The sequence below is a fragment of the Equus przewalskii genome, chromosome 5, assembly GCF_037783145.1.
Source record: "Equus przewalskii isolate Varuska chromosome 5, EquPr2, whole genome shotgun sequence".
NCBI lineage: Eukaryota > Metazoa > Chordata > Mammalia > Perissodactyla > Equidae > Equus > Equus przewalskii.
Window position 1 is genome coordinate 59689336 of NC_091835.1, and position 22614 is coordinate 59711949.

The window sequence follows — 22614 nt, forward strand, 5'->3', positions numbered from 1 at the left end:
ATTCAATGCGTTACTCCTAAGTTTACAAGTTTACTGCAGCTTTCATTTCTCAGCTCAGTGCATGAAGGATTTCCACTTGGGTATTATGTACTACAAAAGAGAAAAGGACAATAGAAAAGCCCTGATAGGTTCTTAGCACAAAGACTTAGTCTTCTTACAAGTCCACAGTTGATGGAAATGCCTTCTTTGGCCCTCTCGCCCGTAGCTCCAGTTCGCTTCAGTCTTTCCGATCCTGCCAGATCAACAAAATGGAACTTTGCAGTCAGGGTTTCAAATTCATTCATCTGTGATGATTCAGAAATCACCTTATTATCAGTCACATTTTCCTGTAATGGAGGAAAAGAGTTGAAAATATTTTATTAACGCGACACTAAATATCCTCCAACTCCACTCTGCACCCATTATAAATATATATATAAAATATCCAAAAGTAGGCATGTAGCCAAATAAACATAAATGCAAAAATGTCTGCTGGCAATTAGAAGCTTAGAAAAAGTTAGCAAGAACCTTGAAGGTCAGAACCCAGCTGTATCAACTGAGGCTTTGCTTATGTTGACGAAGGGAAACCAGTAGCATACAGGCCTCAAAAGCAAAGGGGTCTCAGGTGACTACAGCCATGACCATACAGCCACAGCTCGCTTTCTGGTTGCTGCAGACACACATCCAATTTTTTATTTCAAAATCTTACATGGTTGGCCAGCTTCAGCTTAAACAGAATCAGAGACATCTCATTAGGAAAAGGAACGATTCAACAAAATAAATTTGGTTCAAATATACCCTCCTGGGTTTCATGTGATTTTTGGGAAATGAAGATTGAAAGTTGAAGAAATCAGAACTAATAACTCACAGCATCGATCTGTGGACACATTCTGGTTTGACACACGTGAATGGTAAAAATGGCATGTGAACGAGAGCTCTGAACATTCATCTGGGTACTGGCAGTGGTCCGGGATAAAGCACCCAGCTTCAAACACTGCATCATCTGGAAAAGGGAAAGAAACAAGGGTTTGACATGAACAATACTTAAAGAAAACACCACGCAATCAGAAGTCTGAGCTAATGGCGAAAACCCACCATATTAAAGGATGTAAAAGATGTGGATTTTCATATTATTTTAGTTACAAGCACTTTTTGCGCTGAACTTCTAAGTATAATAGCGTATTATTTTTTTAATAGGAGAAAACACTGAGATTCTATTGTTGGCCATTTGCTGACATTTGCAGTTTCCATTCCAAAACTGTTACAGTAGAACACTTTGAAACAAACTGAGCAATAACTTGCATTACTCAGGCTCTTCTGTATCTTCCACTGAAATATTTTTGTGACTCTTCTGAACGGTCTTCCTTTAGCAGTAATGATACGATCCTACCAACCTGACAGCAAAAGGATGTGGTCTCATCCTTCACCTTCAATTATCAAAGCCTCTTTCTCTAGCTGTGAAAGAAAACTATACAAACACTGCCTTAGATTCTTCTGATGTTACGATAAATGTACTAACTTTATAATAACCTTGACATTTTAAACAATAAAATCCTAATATTAAAAAGAATATGAAGAAAGAAGACAAAATTTAACTCCCTGTTATGCTTAAGGATGCAAATTTCATATCTTGATCTTAAGCAAACCATCAGCAAAGCTGACTATTTAAATAAAGCCAAATAGGCTCTACTTTAGCTATAACATAAACGTCACCTCTGATTCTGTATTCACAGTACGTGTTGTGACGCCCACAGTATAAATTCCTCCGGTTGAATCTTCATGAATTCTTATATTTGACTTTTTATTTTTTGCATCAATATCACGAGTGGTATCAAATAAGTCAAGGACCTCTTCATTATACAGCTATCAAAAGGAAATGGCAGAAGTTTAATTTTAGAAGAAATTGCCTCACAGCTATAATAACACACATTGCATAATGTTATCTTTCAAATATATCTTAAAAGTTCTTCAAAATGACATATTTCTTCAAAATAATACATAAAAATAAATGGAGTAATTATTATTACAAATACAAATAGATGCCAGAGGTCTTCATAAGAGTAAGAAGAGTAAATGACTTAATCATGACTAAGGAGTTGAGGACTAGATAAAACACCTACTAATCCTTTCTAAGAGATAAATATTTATAAATACAAACTCTAAGAAATATGTACTAACTGTAGATAAAGCCTAAGCTTAGAGAAGATTTTAAGATTTTTACTACTTGAGCTAAAAATATATTTGCTATTGTCCTACAATCCTTCTTAATGTATCTAAAAAATAATACTTAGTATTTTTGCAAGGTCAGCAATGATATTAGGATATTAGTGTTTCTGTATCACTGGTGGCTGACAAGATGGAGCTACCTCTTCAGAAGAAGCACAAACCTATTTTTCCATCAGGATGCTTTAAAGTCGCAATGTGTAACAACACTTTGGAGGGTGAAAGGGAAGACAGAAGAACATTGTTGCTTTTCTTTTTCCACTATTAGTTACCTTTCTTTTGGTGGAAACACATAGCTATATTCTCCTTAGTTTTTAGTAAATTGGGATGTCCATTAAAACCCGCAGTAAGATAACTGATGTTAATGTGAATTGTTTTCTATTCTGTGCTATATAGTGTTGAATAAAACATTTAATCAATGACCAAAATGATTAGCTCAAGTGATCCAGATTAGAACTAGATTACAACACCCTTTGGACCAAGTATCCAGTATTATAAATCACCATCCACCTAATTGTAATATTGTTCAAATCCTACATGTCCTCTTACTGTCATGTGCCTCCCATCAGACTAGACTGCCCTAAATTGATCCAAATCTGCCCCAACCATTGGACATTGCATCTAAATATCTGCCTATCCTTGCAGGAATACGGGCTTCTGCAGCCAGAATAGTGCTACAGCCTTAATCCTATTATTCCTCACATTCTTGCCCTCCCTTTTGGTCTCAGTTGCTGAATTCCCAGCACTTTGTGAGCCTGCCTACATTACAACAGTAATTATAGGATAGAGATTCTGAAATAAACAATATTGATTGTTTTACTCTATGGACACTGGTTAAGTGTTTATAATCTTAAATGCTAACAAGTAAGGAATACTTATTACCAATTATCTCTTGTTACTGCTACCTATTACCTAATGTTAATTTACTCAAACAACATTTATTGAGCACTGTCTGCAAAGTACTGCACTAAAGTCAAGAGCGTAAAATCATAATGGCTATGGTCTCAAGGACAAGATTTAAAGGAAACTAGTGACACAACTAGACTATTACCTCTAAGAATTGGGCATTCACTTTAAAATCTGGAGGAGGAAGCCCATTTTTAACTGCAGTGTGTTTCTTTTCTTCAATATTCTTGAAAAGGTGCTTAACAGCACGAGAAATGATACCCTGTTCTTCCTCGATGATGTTAACGTCAAATCCTGTTCCCATTGTGTATGTTTTGCCAGCTCCAGTCTAAATAAAAGAATAGAAAAGATGTGTGCTTGGTCTTAATTATCTCAAGAAACAAAAATAAAAGTGCAACTGAATTGACACTTGTGTAAAGTTACAGCTTCTATGAAAATAATTTGATACTTACTTGTCCATAAGCAAAAACTGTAGCATTGTATCCTTCAAAACAACCTTCAATTAGTTTTTCTATACACTGAGCGTAGATCTGCTCTTGCTGGGAGTCAATGTCAAACACATAATCGAAAGTAAAAGCTTTATCTTTCCCTAGGAAAACCTGAGGTTCTCCCGGTGTGACAGATGTACAGATATGGCATCCTTCAATCTTTTCTTTGGCAAGCTGTGGTCTTATTCTGAGAGAAATAATCAGGAAAAAAATAAAATAAAATAAATGACAACAAAAAAAAACTGAAAAGCCAGACTGAAAAATTCCTGCCCATATCTTTTAAAAACACTAACGTAATCTACTATTGCTCCTGCAGTTGAAAAGTTAAATGAATTAAATTATACTGAGTCAATTTCATTTCGAGTTATTTAATGATTCCAAAAAATCATGAAGAAGAGTAAAATTAGTCTTTAAATACTTTTGCAAGTGAATACTTTTTCTCAATTCTGTAAGAGACAAAGACTCAGTTAAATAAATTCTGCTACCAAAATGCTGTTTGTTGTTGTTATTTTTGTTTTAGATTTCCTTTTTATTTCTAGGGAAGATGATATCCAAAAATGAGAAATTAAGGACAGAATATTTTTCCTGATGCCCTGACTTGCCTTTTTTTTCAAACTCTTCACGAATGGTTTCCAAAATTATTTGACCATACGCTTCTGTCAGCTTAACATGTTTAAGCATACTCTCACAAAATATATATGTATATGTATTCATTTATATATGATATGCATGTACCATATTGATTTGTCATATATTATGATATACATGAAAGGTGAATTTTGTAAAGAAAGAAATTAAAAATAAATACAATAGAAGTTCTAATATTTTCTCTCCAAACTCCAGTGAATCATCATGTGCATCTCCTAGGTGTCCTCTCTCCACTTGGAAGACTGCAGCATTACACCCACCCTACAGTCACCCCCATCTATTCCAGACTCTAGTATCTTCCTTTTCTGCCTTCTCTTCCTAATTTCAAGGTCTGTTTTCAAAGAAGGAAAGTAAATATAATGATGTATTGTTAACAGAGCAACCCAAAATCTGGCCCTCTTCTATTCAGTCTATATACAGGACCATCCTGGATGTACACATCACTGACTTACTGTACCCAGGTTTTTTAAGAAGTTCCTATTTGCCATGGAGAATAAGAAGCAGTTTAAGGAAGCAAGACAACCAATGATGAAAATATTAAATGATAAAAACAGAACAAATAAAGGATTTTAAAGGAATCTGGTCCCACATCCTTATTTTTTGAGGTACAGAAACTGAGATCTACAGAAGTGGAATGAGTTCATCTATTTATTAGAAATAAAGCCAAGCCTGAGTTTTAACCTTTTCCAGTTCATCAGGATGGAAGGTCAACGGAAGGCTAGGAAAGACAACACTGAGAAGTGAGTGAATTTCTGCAACCCTGGTTATGTAAAATAGAATTCTGCAATACAAAAAAAATATGTGTGTGTGTGTTAAGTAACGAATGTACTTATGCAGCTTTTTTCTTGCCACTGTGATAATGATTTTTTTTTAATCAAGTCTTCAACTCCATTTGTTTCAATGGAATGCAATAATTGACATGGAGCTGGCTCACTACTGTGGAAAGAGAGATGGAGTGGCCATTTCTCTCACTCCACAGACATCACGTGGTCTTCTCTCAGAGCTCCAATTTCCTCATTTGTGGATGGAAACTATAATTTCCAAGGTTCCTTTTAGATCTAACACTATTTGACTGCAAGACACTGTTACTGATTTACAAAAAAGGGGAGGAGGAAAACACTACTTATGTGCTATTATACCGATAAAATGATATTATAACAAATAAAACAAAGGGCTTCTATTAACAAGCTACGTCCATGGACTATAAAACAGCTCATGGGAGTAGCAGATTTAGCTTTCTGGTTCCACATTTTTTAGATGAGTGGTCTTCCTCAAAATTAATATTCTCTTCTTCCCAAACTCCTCTTCTATCTCACTCGTCCAGTCACGGGGAGGAAACCATAACTAAAACTCCTATCTTCCTTGGGACAATCACTGTCATCAAGCCAGAAACAGGACAGTCAACCTCAACTACTCCTTTTTCCCTATTCCATCTACCAAATCTATCTTCAAGAGCTATTAATTATCTCTGAAATAGCTCTTGAGCACAGCAATTTCTTTCCTTCCTCATCACAACACCCTAATCAAGGCCAGCATTATCTGTTACTTGGATTATTGCAAAAATCTCCTCATCAAACTGCCTGTGTCGAATCTTGTCACCTGCCAATCTATTCCACATACTGCAATATCAATGATATTTGTAAAACATGAAGTTGATCAGATCACTACCGTGCTTAAAATTCTCCAGTATATCCCTAAATCCCTCTGCAACCTCTCCTCTTGCCATGTTCCTTCTTTGCATTAAAGGATTCTGGGTGGTTGTGATGGCTTATTTTTAACCAGTTTCACTAACAAGCTATGTTCTCTCTAGCCTCTACACCTTCAAATAGGCTCTTCTCTTTTCCTGGACACTCTTCTCCACCCTCTCAATTCCCAACTCCCTTTCCAAACTAAATATCTCATGTTTTCAATCTCTGTTTAGATTTCGCTTCTTTAGGAAGCTTCCACTAACTTTTTGGATTCCAACATAAAGTCATATCTGAACCCAGGCTGCTCTCTTTCCTGAATCTACCTCATTTACCCCAGGATTCTGCTCTCTCCCTGTTTTATAGCTGCACTGTAAAGATTAAATAATCCCACGTAATAAAACAGATAAAAATAAACACAATTGTTTAAAAAAATAACAAATGTTGGAGAGGTTGTGGAGAAAAGTAAACCCTCAAACACTGCTGGTGGGAATACAAACTGGTGCAGCCACTGTGGAAAACAGTATGGAGATTTCTCAAAAAATTAAAAATAGAAATACCATATGACCCAGCTATCCCACTACTGGGTATTTATCCAAAGAACTTGAAATCAACAATTCAAGAGACTTATGCACCTCTGTGTTCACTGGAGCTTTATTCACAAGAGCCAAGGTATGGAAGGAACCCAAGTGCCCACCGACTGATGAATGGATAAAGAAGATGTGGTATATATATACAATGACTACTACTCAGTCATAAAAAAAAAGACAAAATCATCCCATTCGCAACAACACGGATGGACCTTGAGGGTATTATGTTAAGTGAAATAAGCCAGATAGAGAAAGACAAATACCATATAATTTCACTCATATGTGGAAGATAAACAAACATACAGACAAAGAGAACAGTTTAGTGGTTACCAGTGGGAAGATGGTTGGGGGGTGGGCACAAAGGATGAAGGGGCACATTTATATAGTGACTAACAAATAATATACAACTGAAATCTCATAATGTTATTAATTATTATGACCTCAATAAAAAAATTGAATAAATAAACACAACTATCTAAATGAAAATGAGCACTGGGCTACTGTTTGAAATCAGTGCTTCATTAATTTTAAGTAAACGATTATAACCATAGGATCACTTATTTGTATTAAGATACTATTAATTTCATTTCAACATAACAAAGAAAAACCAGGTGCCATTTGAACTGCAGACATGACAATCAATTTTACAATGCCAATGTCACTCAGAACTTAATCTCCTAACCTCTATTCATCTGATTATTATCCTTGTTAATGGCAAGGAGGACTGGGGTTGAAGCATAGATGTGCAATTCCATCCAGTTGCATGGGCAGGAGGAGAGTGTTGCTTTAAAAACCAACATGATGGGCAGAACCCTTTTCTACAGGATCCATGCAATGGCAGTTTCCCAGCAAGTGTGAGAAACTCCCATCTAGGAGGAAATGGTCTCCCTCACATGCAGATAATTGGAAGCTGACTATACTTCAAAGGTTAGGGATATATTTGCCTTTTCAATTCCTCTTCAAAAATTAGTATTTTAAACTCTCCAAATCCTTAAATTTATACTCGTCAAGAATTCTCAGATGAAGTCCTAACCCAAGACAGTTCACCTACGTTAACAATGGTAAGAGTTTGAAATGTACCCAGCTACAAACCTCAATTTCAAAACTATAATTTGAGATTTTATATATAGACAAACTATATCAACCCTTCTTGGAAAGAGAGAATTAAAATAGAATCTGACATTTATTAATCAAATATTTTGAAATAATCTCCTTTATATTTTTATGTAAAAATAAGAAATTGAACACATTCATCTAATCCCAACACTAAGAAATAATCAGTGTTAACATTTTGGTTAATGTTAACACTAAGAAATAATGACAAAGCCTTGTAGGTTTTTAAAAATGTGTAATCGTACAATTAGATATACTTGAAACTGTTTCTTAAAGAAAAACAATTATGCATAAAGCTTTCATCATATATATTTAGGATAAGGTATTCTAATATTACATAGCAATTATATGTAATTTATACATATTATATAAATTATATATACTATACATATTATATATAAATTTATACATATTATAAACACTAACAGCAATGTAGGTTCTATTTATAATATTAATTTGCTAATGGAGATGATCTCTATTTGGGTTTTTAAAAAATATGACATTGGAAATGAACGCAGGCAGGGTGAGGCCATTACAGAAAATCGTGACAGTTTTGCTAGAGAACATGCTATTTTCTTAGCATGAGGTACGGAACCTTTTATCCTTTGTGAATCATTGACCAATGGGATGAGGTCCAAAAGGGAAAATCCATGGAGAGCCATACAGAAAAAAATGTAATCTGCTGTATCTAGTTTATGAAGCTTGAAGGTCTGAAACAGAGTATCATACCAGCTGTTAATTATTCAGTTTTAAAGACATGAACAAATGTTGTCTCCATTTTCTCACATCAGAATCTTTCCCTCAGCATATAGTAGTCATTTAGCCTCTGCTCTCATACTCCATGGAAACTGCTCAGACAGAAGGCACCAACAACCCTTTTATTTCCAAATAAAGTGAACTCTTTTTAGTCTTCATCCTACCTGAACTCTCTTTAGCATTTGATCCTATTTACAATTTGTGGGGAAGGAAAAAGTTTTCCCCTCTACCGTCCTAGGTTCTCCTGGCTGGGCACCTGTAAATTAGACTGTCAAAAGGCAGATTAACAAAAGAAAAACAAATAGAAGTTTACTATCATGTGTATCATGCATACACATGTGAATACTCAGTGATGAATAACTCAAAGGGTGGCTAGAACTTGGGCTTATATCTTAACAAAAGGAAAAAAGACTTTGTGTTTCTAGGACAGCAAATTGTGGGAAGGTAAATATACAGAGGAACTAATGGAAGATAAGGGCGAGTTAGTAAAGCTTGTTACATGGGTTCCTCTGGTGCCATTTCTGGTGATTACCTTCCGTCCTTCCTGGTAGAGAGGGGAGGGGAACACCTTTACAAATTTATGTCCTGCTTTTAGGCAAATAGGGGTAGGGCAGAGATCTTTTCTTGTATCTACTTCTTTTTAATTGGCTTCCACTCAAAATAATCCTTATGTCAAAGTGGCCTATTTGGGGGCGGCATACTCTGCTATCCTTCAAACACCATATTTCTCAACTGGTTATCTGCAGCTGGCTTTTGTGACATCCCTTATTTTACTGATTCTGATTTCTGAACCCATCTTTTTCCCTTATACCTCATATACCAACTTGCCTTAAAATGTCAGTGTGTCCACAAAAAATGTCCTAATTATTTAGCACAGTATTTAAGATTTTCCTAATCTGGATTCTATATGTCATTCCATTCTCAAATCTAGTCACACTCAGCTACATCAAACCACTGGTCATTTCTTGATCAACTTATATCCTTTCATTCAGGATGTCAATGTTCTCCGCCTTCGTAATAACCACAACTGGTTTTAGTAACTGAATATATCAAATAATCCAAGAGGACTGGTTTCAAGATGTCCTGGATAGGACAGAAAAACAAGGCAAACATATATGAGGGGAAAGGGCTTATAGTTGCTACCTTTTCAGTTAGCGTTTTAGTCATAAAACTCAGTAAAACCGCATTGAAGGTTTAATTCTGCTGCTGTTGGAAGAGGTAATCTACCATGAGACCTGAGCATCCTGCACACTCTTGCTGAGTATGCCAAGAATGCAAGACTCTGACTGTTCTTCTCATGCATCATTTCTCAAGGGTGCATTTGCAGCAAGCAACCTTTAGGGATAATGTCTTCCACCTGACAAAGAGCTGGCTTGCTTCTGCTTTCTATAAAAACAGTGAATTTCCAAGCTCAGTGTTTCTCCATATCCCACTTTTTGCAGAGCATCCATATAATAGGTCTACCTGCGCTGCCTCCATTGAATTGGGGGCAGGGGGAAGACAGAGAAGCAGTCCTAATCAACATGAAGCTCACAATGCTTATTGTACTGTGAGTAATAAAAATCCTTCGTCTCTAATTCAGGAGTCTTCTATCTTCTGCCACTATATGTGAAACAGGCTAGCTTGTTACCTTGTAAACAGGGTAAAATCTCAGACTCTTCAAGGTCTTAACACATACTAACTGTGACCTTTAGCAAGTCACTCTCTTAGCCTCAGTTTCCTCATCTATAAAATGGTAATATTATTACTGCCACATCCACATCACATCCTATTGAACAAATAAGATAATATGTGGCAATAAAAGCCTATGTAAGTACAAAGTGCTGTTGTTGTTACAGCACCACTTGAAAATTCTCCAAGTCAGTTCCTTCATAAGGTTCCTTAACACCTTAAATCCATCTGGGCCTTCCGCCATGTTAAAGAATGCAGGATTTACTCTTTGGCTCCCCACACTATTGCCACATTTTTCAAAATACCCTTTGGACGCCCTCAGTTAATTAAATGTAAAACTATATGTCAGGGAGAGAAGTATGATGCAACAGTGAACATTATTACATGGAGATATGTGTACATATACATACAAATATATATATACATATATTGCTTTGCGAAGATAATCAACCCAAATAATATTATACTTCCATGCGCAATTAAAAGTCCTAATCCTGAGGCCGGCCCTGTGGCTGAGTGGTTAAGTGCCCACACTCCACTTCGGTGGCCCATGGTTTTGCCAGTTCGGATCCTGGGTGTGGACATGGCACCACTCATCAAGCCACACTGAGGCGGTATCCCACACAGCACAACCAGAGGGAACCACAACTAGAATGTACAACTCTGTCTCTGTACTGGGGGGGCTTTGGGGAAAAAAAAAAAAGAAAAAAGATTGGCAACAGATGTTAGCTCAGGTGCTAATCTTAAAAAAAAAGTCGTAATTCCAAGTTAACCTTTTCATAGTAATAAATAATCAAGTCTCATTCATCCTACTATTTATATCAGTACAGAGCATAATAGGAGCCAAAATAAGAATTTTTATTCTTTCAATGTTATTATCATTTTTACTATCTCCATGTAGCCAGTAAAGAAATTTCATTCTGAATAGAAGAGAATCAAGTTCCTAAGTAACAGGTTCTTTTAAAAAGGGGAATTAAATCGTTATGGTACAATCTGTCCTCATACTAAATTAAATTTGATTAAATGCTAGTGACTAGAATGTTGACAAATGACTAATCAGTGATTTGTTGTTACTGAAAGAATGCTGACTTGAAAATAAATAATCGCATGCATTGTAATTTATAACCTCCCAGGACTTGTGCAGTCACCCATATTTTTTTCTGAATTAGAAGAGTAGCACTAACATCACTCGTTAACCCAAGTCGAAGGATGCAGGAAATCAAACCTATATTTTTAAACACATATAGTATTGTAGTACCTTCCAGACTTTCTCTTACACCCTCACCTCCTATCCCTGTTCCTCATTTTAAAAGCATCAGAGGTGATAAGCCTTTCTTTTGTTAATTAATTGGCCAAGTTATTTTTGCTTTTCCCCACAAACAGAGGAGGAGTAACACACAACATGTCCTCCTATTTGCTGTGGGCCATTGCTAATGTCTTGTCCTGTTAGAAAACACCATTGTCCTTAACCTACGGTTTCAAAAATGTGACAAATTTTTCCATTACCTAAACGTCTTGCTAAACTGTCTCTTTTTTTACTTGAGTTATTCTGATCTCATCCCCACGTGACTGTGGTAGTTCTCCAGTTTACCCAATAATCTGACCTGATCCCCACTTTGTGTGGCTCTGTTACTCACAGCTATCTGTAACTAGCCCACTTGGCACCTTGTTAACACCTTTGTTCTTCCTACAGTGACACCAAAAAATCTGTCCAAAATCTGTCCCCTGTGCAGATCCTTTGCCTTTCTTTATTTCATTCCTCACTGTTTTGGATGATCATTATATCGGATCCTACTTACTAGCGTTCAACTTGATATCTTAATGCTAATTATATCTTACTAACTTCCTCCCTTCCATTTCTTAAAAATTAGGACAGTTATCATTTTGTCACCACAACTGAGTCACTGGGGTTTCTGGTCCCTTTTTCGATCCTCCCCTATTTCACTCCAGTTAGTAGACACATTAGGAAAGGATCTGCCCTGCTTTAATCCTCCACCTCCTGTTCTAGGAGAGTTTCTGACACACCATAGGAACTTGTTAGACCTTTTGTGCCCTTGTGAATTGTTTTGTCAAGACATCAGGCATGGCACAAGTAATAAGTAACACAGGTCTATTAAAAGAAATTCTCCTCCCTAAAATCGATCTTTAATTACAATGATGGTTGATGTGAAGCAAGGATTTTTCCCAAGACCTTCAAGAAAGAAACATACCTCAGTAATTCCATTAAGGAGATTAACTCTGTAAAAAGCCTAAGAACAATAAAGCACAGCAGTGTGTACTGGAGACCAGGAAGTGTAACTTCTATGAATAACAGAGACGGAGAGAAGAACTTCACTTTTTAATCCACTGATAATGAATCACCTTTTTAAATTACCCAGAAATCTTATCCTAATCATTAGCTATATATCCTACTGCTTCATCTCTGTGTGGTCCACCTGACTCAAACTTATTTTTACCTAATGACACCAAAAGATATTCATAGACATAACTATTTTCCGTTAAAATGCTTAATGCACAGTGCATATAGTTAATGTTTGGGGCTGTGATTCCTAGACTAAGCTACTCGGTCTACAGTTTGCAATACCACTTGGAAAAATAAAGATTTCCCTCAAGTGAAGTTTCTACTGGCCAATTAGGGAAAGGAAGTAGGGGAAAGAGGACGACGAGACATTATGCCATCTTCCTCTGACTTCCACCCCCATGTCTCATACTTTTTTATCCCCATGGCTCCAACTAAAGATACAGCACACTGAGAGAAGCTCTCTCTTAAGTGAGTAACTAGAATCCACACCACTCTCTGTTGGAATACCACATGTTCAGAGAACTACACTGAAATAGTGCACATAGGCTGACAAAATAAAGAAGAAATTAGCCAAATTCAGGATTTTGAGAAAAGTCCAATCATCTGGAAACTCTGGGGCTTTCTTCTTTATCCTCTCTCCCCAAAATAGAAAAGCTTCTACTCCAAAAAGAAATGACACAGTAAGGAAAGGGGGTACTCTATGTCATGACATGACCTGCCCACCTATTGTCCAGAGTGCACACAAGATTTCTGCTGTTGCTGGTGGCTGGACGGGGTAGCCTATGTACAAACCAAGGCCATCAGAAAACTTTACCAAGTCAACAAATCCCTGTGGCACACCTACTGAATGTTAAACAGTGTGTAAAGCAAGGACTTTGAACCAAACAAACAAACTTGAAGAGGGTAGCCATAGGAGAGAGAAGAAAACAAAGATCTGGAAGAAAATTAAATATGTGCTCAATGGAATATTTTCTACAAAGGAGAAATGGAATAAAGATTAGCCAGAGAGGAATGGGGTAGGTACAGGAAAAGCTTCACACAGGAAATTGTATTTGACCTAGATTTTGAAAGGTGATTAGAATTTTCCAGGCAGGGAAGGGAGAAAAGTCAAGTTCGGCAAAACAAAGGCGAAGACACTTGAAGTGCATTTGTTCCTGGCTGAAACAAAGTCCTTTGGGGCAGAAGCACCAGGATACTAAGAGTCATTAGAATTTAGGAATGTTTTATGAACATTATGACACCACCTAAGTAGGCATCCCAGCTAAGACATTAGCTTCTAAAATGAACACCCTGGTCTCCTCAAGATGAAAGATGCCACCAAAAGGCACTTTACAAAAGCCATACTGGAGATCCCTTCCAACTATTTTTCAGTTTTCCCCTCCAGATCAATTCTTCACCCATCTTCACCTTACCGTGTGCCCTAGGAGACTGACCCTCATGAGCTGCAGCAACAGGCTCCCTTAACCTGGGCTTCCAGTGGGGCTCAGCAATGGGAGGTGCCAGCAGAACTTTGTAGGGCAGGAGAGGAATGAGGTCAGGCTATTAATTCTCCTGGTTCCTTCCCCACCAGGTCCTACTGGTGGGTTGTATCCCTCTAGCAAAGGCCACAGCTCCTATCAGGACATCCATAATGGTAGGTGTCTCCCTATTGTTGCTAACACCGGAGTAATGCCTGTCACTTGTAGCTTCCCTTAATGCTGCCCATCCTCTACCACACTCTCTCAAATCATCTTGTTTGAATGTATCATCTGTTTTCTGCCAAGATCCTGACCAAATCAGGGTTAGCCTCAGAAATGGCAACAACCTTTTTTTAGCACTATCACTGTGTCACCATCCCTTTCACTCCCATTCCTGATATCAGTATTGACCTAGAATACAGAGCCACCAAAATCCCTACAATTCTCCAGCCCTACACAGGCAAGTCATTGACCCATTCTCTTTGCTGCGCAGAGCTAGAGTTTGAGATGTACATAATGCATTTTATTGTTAAAAACCTAATAAGTGGGGCTGGCCTGGTGGCGCAATGGTTAAGTTCCACTTTGGCGGCCCGGGGTTCACAGGTTCGGATCCTGGGTGTGGGCATGGCACCGCTTGGTAAGCCTGGCTGTGGTAGGCGTCCCACATATAAAATAGAGGAAGATGGGCACGGATGTTAGCTCAGGGCCAGTCTTCCTCAGCAAAAAGAGGAGAATTAGCAGCAGATGTTAGCTCAGGGCTAATCTTCCTCAAAAGAAAAAAAAACCTAATAAGTAATAATACAAAGTTTAAAAAACATATCTTTCTCGGTCAATAGAATTAGTTTTTTCAATTGTTACAATAAAAAGGATTTAATTAATACTTCAGTTTTGTTTTAAAAACTTGGAAGGGTGGAAGAAGATTCAAGGGGGGGGGAATAAAGTGAGAAAAAGTAATCTCAGAATAAGAGTTGTGATAACTAGATGATATTTCAACTCTCATTCTGAAGTCAATATGTTTCTAATACCTTCTATTTTCCTTATTACACACCATACCAATTATACACAGAATTTTCAAAAACCTTCCAATAAAGTTCTTTCTAAATGAAGCCACATGTGTTCTTGGGGGAATGGCGGGGGGGGGGAGGGGGGCAGTCTCCTCCTATGCTTAATAATACTGTATGTCAGGCCAGCCCCAGTGGCTTAGTGGTTAAGTTCAGCCTGCTCTGCTCCCATGACCCAGATTCAGTTCCCAGGCATGGACCTACACTACTTGTCTGTCAGTGGCCATGCTGTGGTAGCAGCTCACATACAAAACAAAGAGGAAGATTGGCAACAGATGTTAACTCACAGCAAATCTTCCTCAGCAAAAAGAAAAAATAATAATAATCCTGTATGTTTTTTAAACTATTTCATCATGAGAAAAACTGAACTATGACTATATATAATGACAGTAATACATCCTTAATCCCAGATGTATATTATTTGTGTTTGCAATTACTCTGTGGAGGGGAAAGAGACTTGCAATTTCAGCTCTGCTTCTTAGAAAGAGAAATAATATTTTGTAAGTTTGTATGATACTGTGCAGATTAAGATTCTGGTTCTAAAGTAATAAACATAAGTTACTGATACCAATTTTCATCATCAGGGAAAAATAATCTCTACCACAAACACTAATCTAAGCCATAATTCTGTCATCTCTCAACAGATCCAAAGTGACAGGTCAAAGCCAAGGCAAGAACTATAAGAAACACGTATTTTTGTAAGGAAAGTATGGTAGGTAGAATTTTAAGATGATCCCCACCCATATACAACTTCTGCCCCTTGAGTGTGATGCAACCTGTGAATATGATAAGATGTTGCTTCCAACTTAGTTACTAATCAGTTGATTTGGAGTTAATGAAAGAAAAACCATCCTGAGTAGGCCTGATCTAATCAGGCAGGTGAGCCTTTAAAGAAGGTGAAGCATCAAAGAGACATCTCCTGCTGAACTGCAGGAAGAAATCAAATGACCATGAAGTGAACTCCCTAAGGAGAAGGATGCGTTTGGAGACAAGAGCAGTCTCCAGACAACAGCTAGCAAGAAAATGGGGACCTGAGTCATCCAACCACATGGAACTGAATTCTGCCACCAACCCGAATGAGCTTAGAAGACGACAATGAGCCCCAGATGAGAAGTGAAGATCCGACTGACACTTTAATGACAGCCTGTGAGACGTGAGCAGAGAATCCAGCTATGTCAGGACCCTTGCTCCATGGAAACTGAGATATAATAAACATGTGTTATTTTAAGTCACTAAATCTGTGACAATTTGTTAGACAGCAATAGAAAATGAACACAATGGAAAGCTAATAAAAACTAAAGAATAATATATTCTTTATTACGCTAAATCCCATTGCTTTAAGACCATAATCATTAAAATCACTGCTTATACAATTTTGAACTCTGAACAGTCAGATGGGCAACATCTGGCATCTTATAATAACAGTAATAAACAAGTCAAAGAAGCTCCATTGATGACACCATTAATCCACCATTCATGACAACATCAATCTATCTGCCCTTTTGGGGAAAAAAATGAACTCATCCCATTTCTAAGTTATAAATCTCCAACTGTATTTCTTTAAGCTTAATTTTCTTACTTCACAATCCCTGAATCAAATGCTTAACAGTATCTTACATTTCCTCTATATTCTAAAATAAAAATGAGTGCTGATAAATGTAAAGAAAAATAATTAACTCCAATTAGAAACATGGTTTCCTTCCAAGTATAATATTCTCTGGTCCTTCAATTCAGAAGCAATTATATTATAAAACAGTAGTTATAATAAGGACTTTTATATTCTCTAAGCTTGTTCAACAATCAATTAACCTGAGTTCCCACATCTCTCTTTCTGTTTATATTTTCTACTATTTGATTGGGATACTCTTCTTCTGGTAGCGGCCACTGCTGCTTATGAGTACAAAATATGACAACAGCACACTGCAGTAGATTATGCCTTGGGGCAGGCTGAATAATGGTCCCAAATTCCCAGAACCTTACATGGTAAAAGAGACTCAACAGATATGATTAAATTAAGGATTTTGAGATTATCTTGGATTATCCAGGTGCCCAATGTAATCATGAGTGTCCTTATAAGAGGCAAGAGTATGGAGATATGGTACAGCAGAGGAATGTCAAAATGATGCAGTGTGAGAAATACTTGACCAGTCATTGCCAGCTTTGAACATGGAGTAAGGGGCCAAAAGCCAAAGAACGCAAGCAAGCAACCTCTAGAAGCTAGAAAAGGCAAGGAAAGAGATTCTCCCCCAGAGCCTCAGAAGGAACACAGTCCTGCCAAACCATTATAGGACTTCTGACCTCCAGAACTATAACATAATACGTTTGTAGTTTTTTAAGCCAGTCAGGGGTTACTTGTCACAGCAGCAACAGGAAACTAATATATGCCCTTTAACTTCACATAAACAATCTGGTCCTAAAAACATGAGTCATAGTTAAGGTGACCATAAAATTTACTGTCCAAACCAGGATACTTTCAAAAGTGAAAGGGCTACTATTAATCCTACTAGGACAACAGTTTTCCTGTCCCTGGAAAACTGAGACATATGATCAGCTTATTCATGGTACATTCATAGCAGAAAACTCAAATTATAGAGATGTACATTTCAATTCAAAATGAAATAAATCTTTTTACCAACTAATCTATCAAAAAACAGATGGATTGCCTTAGGAGGTAGAGAGGTACCCACAGTAGCTACTGACAACAGACAAGATAGTACAGGTTCTCAAACCTGTATGCATAGGAGAATCACCCAGTATGTTTCAGTGTGTTTATTTATTATGATTTTTTTTTGGAGGAAGATTAGCCCTGAGCTAACATCTGCGGGCAATCCTTCTCTTTTTGCTGAGGAAGACTGGCCCTGAGCTAACATCCGTGCCCATCTTCCTCTATTTTATATGGGGCGCCTACCACAGCAAGGCTTGACGAGCAGTGCATAGGTCTGCATCCAGGATCCAAACTGGTGAACCCTGGACCGCTGAAGTGGAACGTGTGAACTTAACCGCTGCACCACCGGGCTGGCCCCAATTATGTTTTTAATTCATCTTCCCAGGTTCTACCTCAGACTTATTGAATCAGAGGTGGGACCCAGAATCTATTTTCTTAATTAGCTCTCCAAGTGATTCGAACACAGTGCCAGCCCATCACCAAACTTTGGAAGCAATGGTAAGCAGCAATATTTATACTTTATTTTGATAGTGGACCCTCCTACCCTGGGGTCCTCATACACAAACATACATAATAATGCCACTACTTCCACCGCCTGCTTTCATCCCAAACACAATCTTAGTCCTGAAGCCCAGCATGCAAAAAATATAAAAATAAAGTCATTCCTCCTGGAGGTACGCCAGTAATTCCTCACCGCAACGCTCCCCACCCACAGCAGCCCATAAGGCTCCTCCATGAAATCCCAAGGCTCCTCTGACAACAGGCCTAGGAAAACCAAGCCTCCGCATCATAAGTAAGCAGCTTCAGGATGCGCACAGTTTGTTGTTAACTACTCAGAGAAGCAACTGTCTTTTAAAATTACGTCTTTGGAGTTTGTCTCAATTAATACCCTGAGTTTGGCCTTGTCACCCGCTTCTGTGATAAATTACCTTACTTTGGTTTTCAGTTCCTCTGCCTGAGGGCACTTCGAGTTGGGGTGTGAGTGGAGGATGAAGAACCTATTTGTTTTTCATAACGCTCTTTAAAACATGACAGATTCAGCTTCTGATTTATTTGTAAGACTTTATTTTAAGAAAGGGATAATTTGCAGTTCGAAAAAGAAGCTTGAAAACCATTGTTGTTGAGGAAATTTCCACATATGGTGAGAGATGAACTAGATGACCCTCAAGTTCCCTTAAGCATTAGCTCTAAAATTCTAAAAACTTCATATTCTAATGATTCTAAGAACAATTATAGGTAATCTTATTGCTAATAAAATAAAAACAATGAAACATGTTTGAGAGGGCAAGGCTGCCTATGTCTCTTAACTCCCACAGTCACTTTGTATTTAATAAAAGAGATTTCACTCCAATGGGGCATTTTTAACAGATTTAGCAGATTTTGATTTCTTAAATTATTTTCATACTGTATCTATGGGCTGAATGTGTCCTCCCCAAATTCCTATGTTGCAGCCCTAATCGCCGGTGCATGGCATATGGAGGTGGAGCCTTTGGGAGGTGATTAGGTTTAGATGAGGTCATGAGGGTGGGGCTCTCTCCTGACAGGATTAGTGTCCTCACTACAAAGAGGAAGAGAGACCAGAGCTCTCTGTCTTCATCTCTCGCCACCATGTGAAGACACAGAGAAGAGAGCCATGTGCAAGCCACGAAGTGTGCCGTCACCTTGAACTGAATTTGCCAGCATCTTCATCTTGGACTTCCCAGCCTCCAGAACTGTGAGAAATAAATGTCTGCTGTTTAAGCCCCTCAGACTGTGGTATTCTGTTCTGGCAGCCTAGGCTGACTAAGACACTGGATTCACTCACTCTGTGAAACAGCTCTGTTTTTATCAGGCTTGGTAAGTGCTATGTGCAGCACTGACCATAAAAGAGTCTCAATGGGACTTAGGATACAAACAGATTTTAAAAAAAAAAAAACAACTAATTTTAGAAGCCCCCCAAAATAAACAGTTAACAAACCTCATTTTTCTAAACACACACATACACACACCCCTCACCCCCATACAATAGCATGTGGAATGAAATTACTTATCAATGAAATTATCTTTCTGATAGTTAAATTTGCTTCACTTTTTACAGATTGCTTGCCTTTTAGGAAGACAGCTGAATATGACCCATGGAGTTTTATATTATTTCATGAAGTATCAGGAACGGAGCATGCAAATAGCATTCCCCATGCAATTCTCACCAGCTGAATTTGGTCTATTACCTTTAAATCTTTGTTTAATGGGAAAAAATTTAGAAGACCTAAAACAAGATAAGAGGGAAGCGAAAAGATCCCTGGCAAGTGGGCAAGAACCAGTACCTAGAAAAGCTGGCTTTCCCTAGCAGACATTTTAGCCCAGGAAGTTAAGAGGGAAACATTAGAGAACAAAATGCACTTAATCCTCTTCTTGAAGAATTGAAGGTCAGAGGAAATAGATAAATCTCATCCATTAGCATGGATCCTAAAAGAGTTAGGAACTGCATTTGTACATTCTGAGAAAACAATCTGAGTGTTAGGAATTGAATAAAAATGTCATTAGAGATTTGTGAACCACAATGAGCCCTAGTCTAAGCCATTAGCTTTCCCATTCTGGCGTAGGTCTAAAATCTATAAGTAGATTATGAAGAGTCCTGCTTTGCCACAAAATGATGTCCCAAATAACATATTTGAGGCTAACTATAAGAATTAAAGGTTTCCAGAAAAAAGAAAAGAAATCCTCCTAGAGTCAATTCAATTTAACAATTTATTCTGTAAATTATTTTTTACACTTCTATATGTAAGATAGCATGCTAGGAACTGGAGGAGAAATAAAGAAACTTTAAGTTTGTAACATTTGGGAATTTATCATCTAATGCGGGAAATGAGACAAATATAAAACTAACTGCAATTCAACATGACATACTATTAAATATCATAAAAGAGGCTTAGAGCAATACTTCTCAAACTTTAATGTATATATGAATTACATGGGGAGCTTATAAAAATACAGATTCTGATGGTGTGGGTCTGGATGAGAGTTGAGAATCTGCATTTCTAATAAGCTACAGGTGATGCCAATGTAGCCCTCTTGCGTTTCAAAGCCTGTGAGTAAAACAAGTGGAAGCCATCACCCCAAGTTACAAAAGGGAACGAAGTATGGTCAAGACAGGGAACGAGAAGATAGTATTTCAGAGAGCTTTTCAATAGGTAGAAAACAAAATGTAAAATGAATCAACCTAAGAAACGAGTGCTTTTTTACTAGTAGAGTGTTTTTCACTTAAGATAAATCCTAGTACTGATTATTAGATCTATTATTTTAAAAGAGCTGTCTGATATTATCTGTAGAGATCTAACAGAATTCTATTAAAGTGCCATTCCTAATAACTGAGGTTTCTAGACATTGCAAAAGTAAGATAATCAATGGTTCACAGGATGAGCTCAGATAAGAAAGCTCAACAGCAGTTGAGATTGAAGCCCTGATTCTGGACTGCATCGCCCACTCTACCACCCTTGGATAAGGCTGCCCTAAATGTTGACAGCCACACCCACGGGGAAGGGAGGAAGAATATGGAACGTGGATTTTTTTTTCTTCAAGCAACATAGGACTCAGAATCTATATTCATTTTCTATTGCTGTGTAACAAATTACTATGAACTTAGGGGCCTAAGACAATACACATTCATTATCTCACAGTTTCTGTTGGTCAATAGTCTGGGCTAGGTATAGCTGGGGCCTCTGCTCAAAGTCTCACCAGGCTGGAATCAACGCTTCAGCTGTGCAGCATTCTCAGTGGGAGAATGAGCTCTTCCAAGCTCATTCAAGTTGTTGCAGATTTTGGTTGCTTGCAGTCATAGGACTGAAGTTCTTGTTTTCTTGCCAGCAGATGACCAGCTCTCAGCTCCTCCATTCCACCCTTTAATCCTAGTCACTCATAACATGGCAGCTTACTGCTTCAAAACTACCAGGAGAATCTCTCATTCTAGTCTGCTAAAAGCAAATTTCATATAACAGATGCAGTCATGAGAATGACATCCCATTACCCTTGCCATAGTCTTCTGATTACAAGTCACAGGTACTGCCCGAACTCAAGCAGAGGGGATTACAGGAAGGCATGAGCAGCGATCATTGGGTGTCACCTGGGGGTCTGTCAGCCATAGTCAAGAAAGTTCTTTCTCAAAAAATGTGACATTTCATTAAAGACTTGAAGAATGAGAAATCAGTGATGTGAAAGCAGTGGACTGAGGGGGCAACCCTTAGGAATATAGAGAAAGGGAGATAGAATAAGGAAGAAGGTAGCCCTGAAAATGACTGCCACCTGTAGACATATTGGTTATCTTTTCATCACTGATTGCTAATGAATGTAAATAAAGTATATAACATGAGTTTTATAAATCCAATTACCCAACCTCTCAACCATTTCATGCATACCCCTAAGAGGTATGCATCAATGCAGAAGACACAGGAAAAAAACACTGTACATCTTCCTGAGGTGTTAACTTTATATTTGGTAAAATTAATAAGGAATTCAAACATTTTTATAAAAAATATATTTATAGAATGGGTGTACAAAATGGAGTACAATACAAAATTTGCACTAATTTTTTAGATAAAACTTGAGGCCTCCTTCAAAGAAATTTCCAGTTCAAGTTCAAACATTACACATTTTCTTTCTCTGCAGTTAGGGGAACTTTGGAACTGCGTGACATTCAATGCTATTTTGGGTCTACTCTATACTTCATACCTCATTAAGTATTAATAAGGAAAAAAAACTCCCAGGTGAAGAAATAAATTTTTAAGTACATAGTCTCAAATGTAATGCATATGCACATATCCACTGTAGTCTCTGGGAGGCAAATTACAGACTAAATTATTATAAAGATAGTTAATATCATGCAGTGAGGTACTGATGCCTAGGGCACTGTACTTTACAATTATCCTATCCAACTGTTAATTTTTGATGCGGTGATAACGGTGTTTTTGTTTGGCTGATTGATTGGTTTTGGTTTTGTTCTTGGTTCTTTATGATCCAAATGTGGACCCCACGTTTTGTGGCATAAACTGCCAACAGCAGTCCAAAATCTATTCTCTCCTTTTTCCTCAACAAATT

The 22614-nt window shown here is 37.6% G+C and overlaps 1 protein-coding gene across 23 annotated transcripts in view; it reads right to left on the reverse strand.

Annotated features, from left to right (window-relative positions):
* KIF21A (kinesin family member 21A) overlaps positions 1 to 22614 on the reverse strand; it is a 147603-nt gene that overhangs the window by 65228 nt on the left and 59761 nt on the right. For all 23 annotated transcript variants that reach the window (XM_070619385.1, XM_070619379.1, XM_070619392.1 and 20 more), the window contains 5 exons: positions 3561 to 3783; positions 3254 to 3436; positions 1693 to 1842; positions 848 to 982; positions 159 to 326 (listed from right to left, as the gene is read on the reverse strand). In XM_070619385.1, the coding sequence (XP_070475486.1) occupies positions 159 to 326; positions 848 to 982; positions 1693 to 1842; positions 3254 to 3436; positions 3561 to 3783 (859 nt within the window). The remainder of the gene's footprint in view (positions 1 to 158; positions 327 to 847; positions 983 to 1692; positions 1843 to 3253; positions 3437 to 3560; positions 3784 to 22614) is intronic.